The following is a 15,314-nucleotide window of genomic DNA, read 5'->3' as shown; positions in this document are numbered from 1 at the left end:
CGTCGCGCATGCGCCACGAAGGAGGCTGCGCCGTTTCCGTGGTAACCGGGCTGCGCGTCCTCCTTGGAGCAGAGAGCTGGGAGGCGGCGTCCAGGAACAGCGGTTGAGGTGGGTGTCGCTGGCCGGCGCCGCGGGGCACACTCAGAGGCGCCTCATCAGCTTCTTTTCTGAGGGTTGGTGTGTCCAGCGGAACCCGTGGGGAGAGAACTGGCACCGAGTTTCATTCGTGGACGCTGTGGCGCTGAGGAAGAGGAGCGGCGGGAAAAGTAAGATTCCCGTTGCCGCCTTGCGGTCCAGGCCTTGTAGGCTCCCACGACCGTGCCCCTCGGCTGGCATTTCCTCACGAGTTGTGCTCGGTTAACTCTGAGACCCGGAATTCCGGGTGTTTTCAAGGCAAGATGTTAGCGGAGTGGAGCGAAGGTGATGGTTTACTGTTAGAGTGACTAGTCTGCTAGCCAGCTGGCTTTGGATTGACTCAGCTCTGGCCAGAGCTGCACCCCCCTCTTCAGAATCCACTGGCTGACATAGTCTCTTCATGGTTGGGATTCTGAGATCAACAGTTCTCATATGCAATTTTCATTTCCTTTGGATATATTCCTGGGAGCGGGATAGCTGGATCATATGACAGGTTTATTTGGAGTTCTCTAAGCACTCTTCATTATGGATTTCCATAACAGTTGTACTAGCCTACCTGAGAGCCAGGGGCCATGACATGGTTTAGGGCTGAGTTAGGAAATGTGGAGTTAGACCCAGGTCCTATCTTAGACATGGAGGAAACACAAGGAAGGCTTCTGGTCTGCCTGCTTCAAAACTCACAGGCACTGTTACAGTGTGGGTAAAAGGTTATTGCTGGGCAGTGTGAGGTTTCTTTATGTGGAGAAAACTGCTACTTTGCTAGGCCAGGAGGCACCTGGACTTTGGGAGGATTCCTCTTTAGTGATAAATCTGTTCTTTGCTGTCCTGCAACTTTGTGAACCCAAGTGCAGGGGGGCAAGGGCGCAGTTCTTCTTGGGTCCCAGGAACAGGAGGAAGATGAGGGTGTGAGAATGGGATGAGCCAGGTAGATCATGGGTATGGCAACAGAACAGGCTGCCTGTGCCTGAAGGCCGTAAAAATTAACATGTCTAAGGTTGTTACTTTTGATGTATTTCCCAGCCCAAAAGGGCCTATATAAGCTTCTGTCTTGGGCTCGTTTGTTCGAGGTCTGACTGCCCCACTTGGCTGGCCTGTGTGCCCCAAGTGCGGTCTGACCCCAGCATGCTGGCACAATAAACTCTGTTTGCTGTTTGCATTACCAGCGAGACTCTTTGTTGTTCTCTGGGGATTGACTAGCTCGCACCCTGACATCCGGGGGCTTTAGCCCGGACTCTAACAGCACATACTGCAGCCTAGCTGAGCCAGGCATGCCCCCAGCCCTAGCTTTTACAAGTGCCAGCATGTGGTGGTTGATGCTATTTAACCCAGAACAGGTATCCCACATTCTTGAGTGCCTTGGTCTGACCCAGACAGGCCCTCTGGCTCCCCCTTCTGAACCAGTGTATCTCAGCTCCCTCACCTACCTGCAAGCGCAGTGGCCCGGTCTGTGGGAGACTCTGGAAGTCCTTCCTTGTCAAACATTCCCTCAGCCACTCCTACTGCAGTCCATCCCCAGATTCCTTCCCTGGGCAATTTGCAACCCCCTTCCTGGGGGCCAAGGTAATATGTCCTAGCCTTCCCCATGTTCCCTGCCTTCCCCATATCTGGTACCATCACAGAGAATGGAGAACAGGACATATGGACAACTACCGTAGCCAAATGATGACAACAAATATCTGGGCAAATGGAGATTCTAAACTTGACTGTGTCAGCCAATGGACATTGGAAGGGATTCCTTATCCATAGATCAGCGAGATTGACAGCATTTCTTTTTTTATATGAAATATATATATATTTAATTACATTGCATTATGTGACACTGTTTCATAGGCTCTGGGATTCCCCCAACCCCTCCCCATACCCTCCCCCCATGGTGGATTCCTCCACCTTTTCAGTATTATAGTTCAAATTCAGTCAAGATTCTTTCATTGCAAGCATAGAGTCCAGCATCTTATTGTACAGATAAATTCAGTGGTTTCTTGAGGAGACCATCTCTGGTCTGAAGGCAGAGCTGGCGGAATATTATCCCGATCAAGTAAAATCCACCACATAATATCAAAAACAATTTACAACATTATGGAATTAATTGACATGGTATTGAGTAACAAATATGTTAAAAAATGCAAGTTCATAACCACATCCTGTGACTACTTTATTGACATTTCAATTTTAGTTTATACACAGAACCAGCTGCTATACACCTTAAAATGGTTATAGGGTACTATTCAGCTGTCTCGTGTCTATTTTCATTTTTGCATTTAGCAGTTTATAGTGTTGAAGCACAATTTTGCTGAACTTGGCAGATTTTAGGATAGCCTAAACTGGCTTATATCTCTAACAAGGCATATGTCAACAGAAGTGCAGAACAGTTTTAGGAGGGGTGTGCAGAGAAATCTTCATTACCTTAATGAGGAGTAACTAAGCTTTGTGTCCTACCTAGTAAGGTATGTGTGAGTCCACACTGACAGTTTCCTGTCTGGTCCTAAGCTTTCCTTGTTGTTGTCTAAGATGGACAGCATTTCAGAACTGTTGCATCTACCTGGGCAGAACCCTCGGAGTATGTGCCACATTGGAACCCTGAGTTGATATCAGGTGGCTGTTCCCCATCCTCTGGTACTGGGATGGTTGGGTATGACTTCTCCCCTTAACCTCCCTCCCCTGAGAAATGGGAAGAAGAAATAGAAAGTTTGGAAACAATGTTCACATCCACCTCTGTCTAAACCTGAATCCTTCCCACCATGATCAGCTATGTAAACATCACTTAAAATTAAAAAAAAAAAAGAAATAGAAGAAAAAAGAAAAGAATAAAGAATAAGCAAGTATGCTGGCATGCTAGCACACTTAACACAGATTTGGCACTAACCAGACCCAGAATGCCCGCCTGCTGCTGGCTGCATTTCTCTCACAAATTTAACACTTGCCTAGGTGCAAAGCAAGCTAGGTAGTGGCCTACAGCTGAGGCTCATGTTGTGTTTAACAAGCAAGGTGTCTCCTCCCAGATTTACATTAAAGCCAAATCCAGGATCGTTGTACTTAGGGCTAACTTTGATGAGAAACTAAGCATCCTTAAAGCCTTATTTCTACTCGGATAAGAGGCAGGATAACATGTGTCAATGGGAAGATGTTTTTGTCCACTAATCCACCACGTCTCTGGAGAAAGTACCAAACTTCACAGTGACAGGGGCCCCAGGGAAAATAATTATTTGATTAGTCAGACTGTCTGTAAGGAAGGTTGTGCTTGCCTCCTTTGCAACAGGCTTGGCGTTTTAGTGCTTGCTGATGCTTCTGCCAAAGCTGGAGTGGGATTCCTGCCGTTCATGGAGGCCATTCATGTTCCTGTTGGGCTGTGGTACCTGTACTCTTAAGCATGGTACATGCTGGATTGGGGCCGCAGGTATCAAAGCAGGACGCTGGGATGGTTGCATAGCAGCAGTGGGACTTCTACTACTAAACTGTACACCCAGAAGTAAAGTTGCATAATGCTTTATCACAATTTAAAAGGGAGTTTGGCCTGGCTGGAACAGAAGATGCCCAAGATTGTATCCCACCAAGTGTGTGTCCTGAGACAAGTCGCCTCACCTGGTGGACATTTGTCTCCTCACCTGCCGGAGGGAGAGCTCCGCCTGGTACTCTCTCTGGTCTGTGCTGGTCAGGTTCCACGTGATATTCAAACCACAGCAGAAAGCCACCTGTCATGGTGTGTTTGGCCAGAACACAGTGCTCACCATGCCATTCCCTTGGCGTGATGTTAAAAACAAACAAACAAACAAAAAAACCAGCCAAGGGCTCCTGCTGTGTGAGCGAGGTCACAGGAGCCACAATCTCTGGAGGGGCCCATTGACTGCAGTGGCCCACGAGGCAGCCTTCCCGTGTGTCAGTATTTGCTCTTCGAGGCAGTGCAGAGGGTTTGGGAGCCCACAGGATTAGATATAGAGTATAGATACAGAGGAGAGGGGAGCAAAGGGAAGGGCTGACTGAGACGTTGAGAGGGGTTTGCTGTTCCTGGGTTTTGCATGTCTTGAAGCGTCTTTCCGACACATGAGGCTCTGCGCTGTCGTTGTTATCAGAAACTGTGCCCAGATATTGCTGGGTCATCTGGGATCTACAAAGCAAGCAGGCCCCTTTGTTATGCAGCTTCTCAAACATCCTCCCAGGCTGGGAGACCCACCCGGAATTCTAACAGTAGCATTTCCTACGCTTGCTTAACCACAGAACCACCGCCACCACCATCCCCACTTTTTTGGTTTGTTTTTGGTTTCGAAAATCTGTCTCTGAACTGCTGTCCTTCGGGGAAACTGTTTGGAACATGAGCAGCAGCTGTCAGTATTTGCCCTGTAACCCTTGACCACAAGCCAGGGTGGCCCGTGAAATCTAAGCGGACACTGAATCCATGAGTAACCCTCCTCAATGTTTCCCGTTCCCTTTCTTAGGATATTTTTGATGCAGCTTTGTTGGAAACAAAGAGTACAGTTGGAGAAATTGCTAGACAGATAATTTCAGAGAAACTCCTATCCTGCCACGGATAATGGCGTTGGTTGGTTTGCTGGCAAGGGCGTTGCCAGCTGCCCCCAGGGGCAAATGTATTGCCTAGTAGCCCTGTGTTGGATTCCTTGTGGCCATATGGGCATTGAATTGATGTCCATTTTTTTTTAAAGATTTATTTATTTTTATTGCAAAGTCAGATATGCAGAGAGGAGGAGAGACAGAGAGGAAGATCTTCCATCCACTGATTCACTCCCCAAGTGACTTCAACAGCTGAAGCTGAGCCGATCCAAAGTCAGGAGATTCCTCAGGGTCTCCCATGCAAGTGCAGGGTCCCAAGGCCTTGGGCCATTTTTGACTTCCTTCCCAGATCACAAGCAGGGAGCTGGATGGAAAGCAGGACCACTGGGACTAGAACTAGTGCCCATATGGAATCCTGGCATGTGTAAGGTGAAGACTTTAGCCACTAGGCCAACATGCTGGGCCCTGATGTCCAGTTTTGTGAGTACTATAACTAAACTGTCTCATCACCTTGGATTTACAGCTGACTGTTTTCTCTCCCCTGGGGAACAGGATGAAAAAATGTCAGTACTCACTTCTCCAAGAGGCAAGGTGGAAGTGGTTCACTGCCGAAGAACGGAGTCTCAGGATATTCACTGTATCAGAAGCCTCATTAGGAAATTCACCCAGAAGCTCTTTGGAAAGTTTAATATCATCTACCTCCTGTAAGTATGCAGCTGCCAGCCAGTTCAAGAGAGTCTTAGCCATCTTATCCCAGCCTAGGGAGGGAGCCCACATCCTTGTCCTTGTAGGCATTCCAGTGCAGGTGTGTGTAGCTGACTTCCATGTGAAGGGCTGTACAGCAAGCCCTGGCACCAGCAGAGCTCAGGGTCCTTCACCTGCATGCCCATGCCAAGCTCCCGTGGCTTTGGATTCAAATTGCCAATACTGCACTTGGTGGGGAAGCTGCTGGGGACCAGACATGGATGATGGCCACCAGACTGAGAGAATTCCTGTAGGTCAGGACCAACTCATTGCTCTGACACTGCTCCAGGGCAGCCACTGTTGTGTCCATCTTACAAATGGCCAGCAGAGGCAGGCCCAGTGTCAAGTGCTAAGAGGCAAGACCTGAATTCACTCTTTATTGCTGCTTTTAAAATGTTCTTCTGAACTTGAAAGGATGCATATATTTTTTTTAAACTTACAGACCTTCTGCCAACCCCAGAATAGGTCTTTTTAATTTGTTACCAGTTATTTTTTGTGGAAAATATTAGCTAGCCAAGTTTGGTCAAGCCACAATTAAATGTTTAAAGTAGTAGCAGCCTAAGGTAGAGTTTGGCTTCAGGTTACCACAGTGATGACTTTAACATCTCTTGGGGTGATGTTACTGTGAGCCAGAGGGAAGGTGTACAATGTGTGTGTCTTTGAAAAGTTCACTGAGTCTATGGCCATACCACCCTGAATGCACCCGATCTCGTCTGAGAAGTTCATTGAAAATGCACCTTATGGGGGGAGGAGGAAGGGGAGAAGGTGGTGGAGGGATAAGGGGAAATTCCTGAGCCTAAGGAACTGTATCATGAAAAACAAAGAATTTTTTTAAAAAATCATGAAATAAAAATTAAAAACGAAAATGCATCTTACAAACAACTATGCATGGATTTCAAATATTTTTGTAGTAAAATAAACCTACTTAATTTTATTTTCTATTAACTTTTTTTGAAGTGTTCTTGTATAAAATGCATTATACAGTATCTGGAGTGATGGCTCATTTGGCTAATCCTTCTGCTGCAAGCAGTGGGACCCCACATAGGCACCAGTTCATGTTCCAGGTACTCCACTTTCCATCCAGCTCCCTGCTTATGACCTTGGAAAGCAGCAGAGGGTGGCCCAAAGCTTAGGGAACCCCACCCATGTGTGAGACCCAGAGGAAGCTCCTGGCTTCAGATCTGCTCAGCTCCTTCCATTGCAGCCATTTGGGGAGTGAATCAGCAGATGGATCATCTTTCTCTCTGTCTCTTTTTTTCTGTAGATATATCTTTCCAATAAAAATCAGTCTTAAAAAAATAGAATACATTATACACACACACACACTCACACTCATACCAGTAAGATGGTTTCCGTTTTTGGCGTTGTGATGGACTAATTGATGATATCTGATGAATTAAAATAGCGAAGCTGTTGGTGACACATACAGAAGCACAAACATTAAAGATTGTCCTCATTGTCAAATTGAAATCAGAAAATTGTAATGTGATCCATAACGAACTGCAGCGTTCTCCTTGATTCACTCTCCAAATGGCCACAACTGCTAGGGCTGAGCTGGTCCTAAGCCAGAAGTCCCGAGCTGCTTCTCCATCTCATCCATGGGTACAGGGTCCCAAGGCTTTGGGCCGTCCTCCACTGCTTCCCCAGGCCACAAGCAGGGAGCTGGATGGGAAGCAGGGCTGCTGGGATCTCAGCATATGCAAGGTGAGGACTTTAGCCACTAGGCTACCGTGCTGGGCTTGAGCTCCAATTTCTATGACTAGATAATATGTTGAAGCTTTGGTGGATTCTGTATGAAACACGTGTGTGTGTGTGTGTGTGTGTGTATAAGGGGGCTTCAAAAATTTTGCAGAAAATAGAATTAAAATAATGCACACACACAAAAAGATAATGCACATTTTTTTCACGAACAATTGGAAGCCCCTTGATACTTGCTGCTTGAATTTGTGTTTAGGTGACTACAAAGAACAGTTTGAAATCTAGTTTTGCAAAACCATGCCTTCTCCCTCTACTTTTCCCCTTCCCTTCTCCCCCACTCCTTTTTTTTTTTCACTCTCTGGATGGTTTTTATCTGTCCCGTGGAGGCCATAATGGCCAGGAGGTAATAAGAAGTAGAAATTATGTACACAAAAGGATAAGGCCACAGAAGTTACTTTGTAGAGTCTGCTTTTTGGAAATTGTGGTGCATTTTCCCCATTGAGACAAAGTTCTTCCTGGCTGGCTTCCCAGGCCAGCCCACAAAAGCTTATTTAATCCATAATGTCTATTTGGTGTGGCACTGTGGTAATTGGACTAGAGAACCCCACCACCATCCCAAGGTTCCCATGGCTAAATGCATTTCCAGATGAAATTGAACTTCCAGGAACACATTGCCTGCTGCTCCCCCAAGGGGACGGCAGCCTCAATGGCCCTGATTGGTGCCCTTCCTTTCCTCCCTGCCGCCAGCACTGTCATCGCAGCCCACAAACGTGGCTACCTTGTGCCATGAACAGTCTCTCTGCTGGCTTAGAGGAAGGGCTGTCGGTTTGAGGCCACAGAGCCTGGACCCCACAGTCTGGGGTGGACAAGCCCAAAAGACCAAGAGCTGGAAGAAGATGCTTCAAATGTGGCATGCGGGGCAGAGCCCTCAGTTAATCTGACGGGGACAAGTTGAGGGAGCATGTTCCTCTGCTAAGGGGTCCCTGTGTGGATATTCCAGAAGGCTGGGAGACCATTCTTCACCTCCCTCCCACTCTAGTTAGAGCTGGGGTCAGGCCTGCAGGCCAGGGACACCCCTGCTTCACGGATGAGGGATGAGAAGCATTGTGATGGTGTCTGTTGGTGCTGTGATGGATATGCTGAGCACCAGGTTGCCCCGTGGTACCTGTCCATCTAGTGTGAGTACTCAGGGTGAGGTTCCTGGATAACATGCCCCAGCAGTTTTGGGGTTTTTAATTGTCGTTAGTTTTTATGGCTATCCTCTGTTTATAGCAAGAGAGACTTGGCTTGCCATTGATGGTACTCATATGAAATTTCTATTAAAATATTCTTGTGGGGCCCGGTGCCATGGGCTAGCGGCTATAGTACTTGCCTTGAAATCGCCGGGATCCCATATGGTCGCTAGTTCTAATCCTGGCAGCCGTACTTCCCATCCAGCCTCCTGCTAGTGGCCTGGGAAAGCAGTCGAGGATGGCCCAGAGACGTGGGATCCTGCACCCGCGTGGGAGACCTGGAAGAGCTCCTGGCTCCTGGCTTTGGATTGGCTCAGCTCTGGCTGTTGTGGTCACTTGGGGAGTGAATCATCAGATGAAAGATATTTCTCTCTGTCTCTCCTTTTCTCTCTATATATCTGAGCTTACAATAAAAATAAATAAGTGTTTAAAAAATATAGTCTTGTGTAAGCAAAAAAGCAAACTGATTCAAAGGAAATGGAAGTACACGAATGTGGTGTGTATGAGCATTGGCTGCCTGGTGAGCCCCTCTAGTGACATGATAAATGCCAGTCAGCAGGCACACGTGAGCTCCACGGCCTGTGGCATTGTGCAGTTCCACCTTTAAATATGTATGAAGTACACCTAGCATCCCTACAGCCACCCCCAAGAAAAGATACATCTAGAGAGAAATCAAAGCAACCATGATTGGTTAGCTGCAAGAGGGCACTAAAGGTGATTTTTCTAGTTGCTTTTTGCTTTTGCTTCCATGAGGGTACTTCAGAAAGTGCCTGGGAGAATGAAATTAAAATATGTTCATTTTAGTACAAAAAAAATTGAAATCTGTGACAGTATTTTTTTTCTCAATATGCAGTTTTCATGATTTTTTTTAACATTTCCTTACATTTTCTCATTTTAGTCTGCACTTTATTCTTTCTTTTTTAAGAACCATTTATTTGAAAGCATTACAGAGAAGAGGAGAGTTGGAGAGATACTCCATCCACTGGTTCACTCCCCAAGTGGCTGCAGCAGCCAGGACTGGGTCCGGTGGGAGAAAGGAGCCAGGAGCTTCTGGGCACAGCGCGCATTAGCAGGATGCTGGATTGGAAGTGGAACTGGGGATGGTGGCACCGCAGGCAGAGGCTTAGCTGTTTCTTCAGTCCTAGCTCTTGTGGCCTTGAGATGCCATAAGACGGGATAACCCTGGCTGGGATTGGGCAGAGAGCCCCAGAATAAGCATGAGCAGGCCTGCTTCTCCTTTCTGAGTTTTTATCCACCTGTGAGGTTCTCTGAGCTTGAGCAAGGTTGTTTGTCATCCCCGCTTTGGCAGGTGGGTTGGGTGATATATCTGATCTCAAGATTTCATGTGACTCCGGGACATAGGCTCCGGATTTGGAGAAATTTTGTCAAAATTCTGGTGTAGATGGAGTGACGCTGTGATCTTTGCTGGTGACCCTTTCTTCCTGGGTTGCCTAGGCCCTTCCCTGTGTTGTCACTCAGGGTCTCAAACCCTGAGCGTGTCAGTCTTGGGCCAAGAGGGACACCAGGCCAGTGGGTGAGAGGAGAAATCCTCTTCCTAGGTGATCTTTAAGGGAAAGTCAGGAGATACTTAGTCTTATTAACATAACACTTGTTTGAAGAGAGCTAATGTTATTTTGCATTTCTGATTGCATATTTGAAAGACGAAGTGGCAGAGAAAGTCAGAGGGTGATACCATGTGGGCTTGTTCACTCACCAGCCTGCTGCACTAGCTAGGGTTGGCCCAGGCCTAAGCCAAGAGTAAAGAGTTTAATCTGAGTCTCCCACGTGGGTGCTGGGGACTCTTTGGGTCTCCCACATGGATGGCCAGGACTCAGGTACATGAGCCATCACTTGCTGCCTCCTAGGGTGCACATTAGAATACTGGAATTGGAAGTGAAGCCTCACTCTCCGCTGGATGCAGGCATCCCAGGTGCTGCGTTAACCATCTCCCCCAAGACAGAATTTTAAATAAAGGCATAGTTGCTAGCACCTGAAAGATGTACCCCAAAAGTTGCTGCAGGATCGTGCACACCACTTGGAAAGGTCAGTGAACTTCACTTAGTGGCCATGGAGCTCTGGCAGCCCAAGGAGGGAGAAGATGACATGCCTTCACTCTACTTTGGCAATCTTTACTCACACCTACAATGTTCATCATTTTCCCCTAGAGAAAAGGCAAACCTTGCCATCACACTACACAATGACAAGGAGGAGATCATGGCCCAGGCCACTTTCCTGGACTACCCGAACTGGGATGTAGCAAAGCAGGACGACTGGGTGTCCGTGTTCCGGGAGCTTGACAGTGAGATCCCCTGCACGGTAAGCAATGGCGTGGTCGGTTCGCTCCGCGACAGCAGCCTCGGCCGGGAGAGAAGGCCTGTATGTGCCATGAGGTCTTCTCGGTTCCTGGGCACGCACAGGAAATGACTGACAGTGTGGTGGCTAAACGGGAAGAGGGGGCGAAAGGCAAGGGGCCCAAGCAACCAACCAGAGTTATCGCCTAGCTCACCCACTCACCGTCCAGCACTGGCCGCCAGCTACAAGGGTTTGGGAAGTGTTTGGCCTGTGCTCCCAGGTCTCGTCATGGTCCCTCGCCAGCCATGCTGTGCCCTGAGAGACCCTGGCTTACGTCACGCTCTGTAGCTTTCCAGCTGTCATCAGGTATGTGACCACTTGTTCGCTAAAGGAAACTAGGTGAGTGTTCCTAGGAGCCAAACCTGGGCACCTAGGGGCCAAATCTGAGCTTTCCCTGCCAGGGGCTGGCCCCAGCCAGGGCAGAAAGTGGCCCTGGTTTCTGGAGAGGACCAGGGAACTGGGATACTGGGCAGTATCCTCACCTGCTGGCAGGATTCAAATGTGTGTCCCCCGAGTCCTGATGCAGAAAAGAGGGGTTGCCAGGTGAGTGTCCAGGTGGGTTCACCCTGATGTGGGCCCACACGTAACACACACACCCGAGCAAACGCTCAGCATTGATTCAGCCTGACAGTGTGTGCCGCCTGCTGCTCTGCCCCCCCTTTGTCCCCAGATCCCTTCACCAGAAAAACTGTCTCAAGCTCAGAATCAGTCCAGTGCTGGCACCTTCGGCTGACTTTCTCCTGCCTGGGCTGTTTCACAGTTCCCTGGGAATAGCACATGGCCTGGTAGGCTGTTGTCCTTTGGAGCTGTAGATCCTGTCTGATCAAAGAGCCAGCCCCAGAGTTTACAGTCCATAGTCCTGTAGGATGCGAACCATTTTGTATCTAACCTAGCAATCTTTTTTTTTTAAAAAAAATTATTTGTTTAAAAGGCAGAGTTAGAGAGAATGGGAGAGACAGAGAGGGAAAGGGAAGGAGGGAGGGAGGGAGGGAGAGAGAAGGATCACTCACTTCCCAAATGGCTGCAACAACAGAGGCTGGGTGAACCAAGGCAAGCACCTAGAATTCCATTCAGGTCTGCCATGCAGGTGACAGGGCCAGAGCCAGAGCTCTCGGACCATCATCTATTGCTTGCCCAGGCATGCTAGCAGGAAGCTTTATTGGAATTGGGATGTCCAGGACTCGAACCACCACTTATGTGGGCTGTAGGCATTGCAGACAGTGACTTGACTCACTGTACTACAACCCTGGTCTATGCTTAAGGTATTATCTACCCCAGGAATATTTGCAAGAAAAAGAGTGATTTTTATCTAAAAGGTAAAGAATAAATCATGAATTGAATGTTTCTGCTGGGAGAGAGAGTTTGGGAGACACATCAAGCAAATAATAAAGGCTATGTTTCCTGTTCAGACGGTAAAGCAGAGTTAAGATCATTGTGGAATTAGTGAATTAATATCAATAATCAGTTCTACTCCCCTGCCCACTGGGAGGAAAGAAGGCAGGACCAGGAGCTCTGGACTCATTCATGATCCTCCCCATCTCTCTGAGCAATCCTGAGCCTGCAGGATGGAAGGCAGGGACTGGGAGTCTGAGGGTATCTCATCATTTCAACGTGAACTTGTCACCTGCAAGGACCAGGTGGCTCTGGACTGTGGCTGCCCCAATGCCCTGCTTTGACCTGGCCTGAGTGCTGCTCAGCCTCTGATCCATGTCCTCTTTGCTTCTGCAGCCCCTGAATACACTGTTCATGCACCTGTTTGTGGCCGTGGACGAGTATTCCATTGACTGTTGTAAAGAGATTATTCGGTGAGTGGGCAGGGTCCTGCAGGACATTGAACAATACAGGAGACCATGCAGATAGTTTGAAATGTTTGTTTTCTTCTTGAAATATTTTTTATTTATTTCTGTTTTGTTTGAAAGTCAGAGAGAGAAAAAGAGAGATTGAATATCCTTCGGCTAGTGTACTTCATAAATCCCCACAGAAGTCAGGGCTGGATCAGGTTGAAGCCAGAAGCCTAGAACTCTGTCTAGGTCTTCTGCATGGGCACCCTCATCTGCTGCCTCCCAGCGTGCACCTGTACAGGAGGCTAGACTTGGAAGCAGAGCCAGAACTCGAACCCAGGAAGTCTGATGGGGTGTGGGCCCCCAAACAATGTTTTAAGCCACCATGCCAAATGCCTGCACCTAAAGTATTTCCCTTAACTAGCATGAAATTCTTTGGGATATTGAATCTGCTCATAGCTCATGGCTGTATGAAAGCATTTGCTTTAAATCGCAGGCATATTTCTAAAAGAACATAATCCCATCCTTAAAATGCACTCTGTTCAGTACATATCTTTCACTGCCGTCACTTGAGGCTTCTGTGTAGTGTGGTCATTTAAAGAAATGTAAACAGAGAGGTACCACAGAGCTAGTGTCCTAAGCCTGATGGTCCTCCGAGAGTTTTCCTGAAGTTTATGAACCAACAGGCTGCAGAGACCACCCCCGAAAAACAGGGCATGATGAACTAGGATTGGCTGGGCCGTGTACCTCTGACAGCCCTCGCATACATTTAAGGGTGATGGCCTCCACTGTCAAATCACTTTTTCTTGTCACACTAGGCCATTCAGATGCCAGGTCAAAGGGCAATGTTGGCAGAGATCTGGTGTGCCACCTGGACCCAGCACCTCCATGGACTGGAGGGGGCGCTTGGGAATTCGGGGGAAAATGGACAAGAACAGAAATTGCCCCAGAGTTGCCCTTGTCTCTGCAGGCAGAGAGCAGAGGTGCCAGTATGGGGTTATGTATGCATTTTTTTTTATTCAGTGAGAGTGGTTATGTACATAGGTGCCAGCTAATGGAATTACCTTGCTGTACATTGTTGGTAATACTTGTCCTTCTCTCTCTCTCTCTCTCTGCCAGGACTGTGTTTAAGGCTGTGCCAGAGCTGCACTTCATATTTCTCATTGTGCCGTACTACATGAGCCTAGGTAAGGCGGACTGCCTGGCATGCCCAGTAGCTAACATAGGCATTCACCCTCGGAGTGGTGCCTTTTGGAAGGGGAAAGAAGAATAGCTCCCAGGTCCTGGATGTGTGGCATTTTGGGTTTCGAACGGGAGCTGCCATTTTATCCTGAAGCCCCAAGGGACATGTCCTGATCAAATGAGGCCACATCACTTTCTCTCTGTGATTTAGGCTCGACTCTCAGCACCGTTTTTGAACAAGTAGGAAACGTCCCGTGTCTGACATTCAAGGAGGACTTTGCGGTTCACATCTGTCATAGGCACAACCACTACCCTCAGCTGCACGTTCGCAAAGCAAGGTACAGTTGGAGCCACATCCCTGTTGCCTGTGCCTCACTGGGAAAGTGAGAAAGCAGAGTAAAAAAGAGACAGGAAGAAACAGAGTCAGAGAGAGAGGGAGGGAGGGAGGGAGAGAGAGAGGGAGGGAGAGAGAGAATGAATCTTTTTTCCTGCTGGTTCACTCCTTAAGTGGGCACAGCAGGTCTGGATCAGACCAAAATCAGAAACTCCATCCAGGTCTCCCATGTGTGTAACCAGGGCCCAAGAACTTGGGCTATCTGCTGCTGCTGTCTCCAGGTTCCTGAATAGGGAGCTGGATCAGAAGTAGGTAGCCAGTACTCAAACTATTGCTCCAATAGGGGATTCCAGGGTCAAATGTGGTGGCTTAACCCACAGGTCCATAACTCTGGTCTCTTAACAAAGGTCCTTATATTACTAGCTCATATTATAAATCATCATAGTGTGGATTACTTTTTTTTCTTTTTTTTTTTAAAGATTTATTCATTTTATTACAGCCAGATATACACAGAGGAGGAGAGACAGAGAGGAAGATCTTCCGTCCGATGATTCACTCCCCAAGTGAGCCGCAACGGGCCGATGCGCGCCAATCCGAAGCCGGGAACCTGGAACCTCTTCCGGGTCTCCCACGCGGGTGCAGGGTCCCAATGCATTGGGCCGTCCTCGACTGCTTTCCCAGGCCACAGGCAGGGAGCTGGATGGGAAGTGGAGCTGCCGGGACTAGAACCGGCGCCCATATGGGATCCCGGGGCTTTCAAGGCAAGGACTTTAGCCACTAGGCCACGCCGCTGGGCCCGAATTATTATTTTCTTGAAGGATGTTAAGGTGTAAATACTTTCAACACGAGCATTCAGCAAGACATTATGATAGAAGGTTTGAATATAAATACTGAACATCCGTGGCATGTTCATAAGTAACTCTTCATCTAAGAATTATCCATTTCTCTCACTCTGTAGAGAGGTGGTGATTCTGTTCATCCACCACCAATGCCAGTCTTGCCCCTCAGGGTGCAGGGTGGATACAGAAGTTCCGGATGTGTTTAAAGCAGTGCCAGCTCCTGCTGGGTGCTTTGTCAGTTCATGCTTCTGATTTGACCTCTACTTCGCCACCCCGTTCTTCCTTTCCTTCCATTCTGTCCTCCTCTTTCTGCCCATTTTTTTTTGGTGGGGGGGGATAACTTTATTGCCGTGGACGTGACCTCCCAGTGGCCAAAACCCGTGATGTTTGAAACTTTAAGGATACCTTAACCTGAGATCTTACTCTTACGGCCTCTGATGGCTTCCTGCTTTGCTTGTGCAGCCCACAGAAGCCTGGATGAGGAAAATCCCAAGAGGAGTGTAGCCCTCATGTC

At 48.1% G+C, this 15,314-nt stretch overlaps 1 protein-coding gene across 1 annotated transcript in view; it reads left to right on the top strand.

Moving 5' to 3' along the window:
• Positions 1-3: 3 nt before the first annotated feature.
• The window catches only part of CFAP61 (cilia and flagella associated protein 61), a 184,700-nt gene continuing 169,389 nt past the window's right edge, over positions 4-15,314 (top strand). Inside the window, exons 1-6 of the mRNA XM_058679390.1 lie at positions 4-108; positions 5,191-5,342; positions 10,478-10,628; positions 12,393-12,469; positions 13,565-13,632; positions 13,839-13,965. Of these exons, the coding sequence (XP_058535373.1) occupies positions 5,200-5,342; positions 10,478-10,628; positions 12,393-12,469; positions 13,565-13,632; positions 13,839-13,965 (566 nt within the window). The 5' untranslated portion in view covers positions 4-108; positions 5,191-5,199. The remainder of the gene's footprint in view (positions 109-5,190; positions 5,343-10,477; positions 10,629-12,392; positions 12,470-13,564; positions 13,633-13,838; positions 13,966-15,314) is intronic.

Source organism: Ochotona princeps, chromosome 22 (assembly GCF_030435755.1).
Source record: "Ochotona princeps isolate mOchPri1 chromosome 22, mOchPri1.hap1, whole genome shotgun sequence".
In the NCBI taxonomy this organism is placed as follows: domain Eukaryota; kingdom Metazoa; phylum Chordata; class Mammalia; order Lagomorpha; family Ochotonidae; genus Ochotona; species Ochotona princeps.
This window is presented reverse-complemented; position numbering and strand designations above follow the sequence as displayed.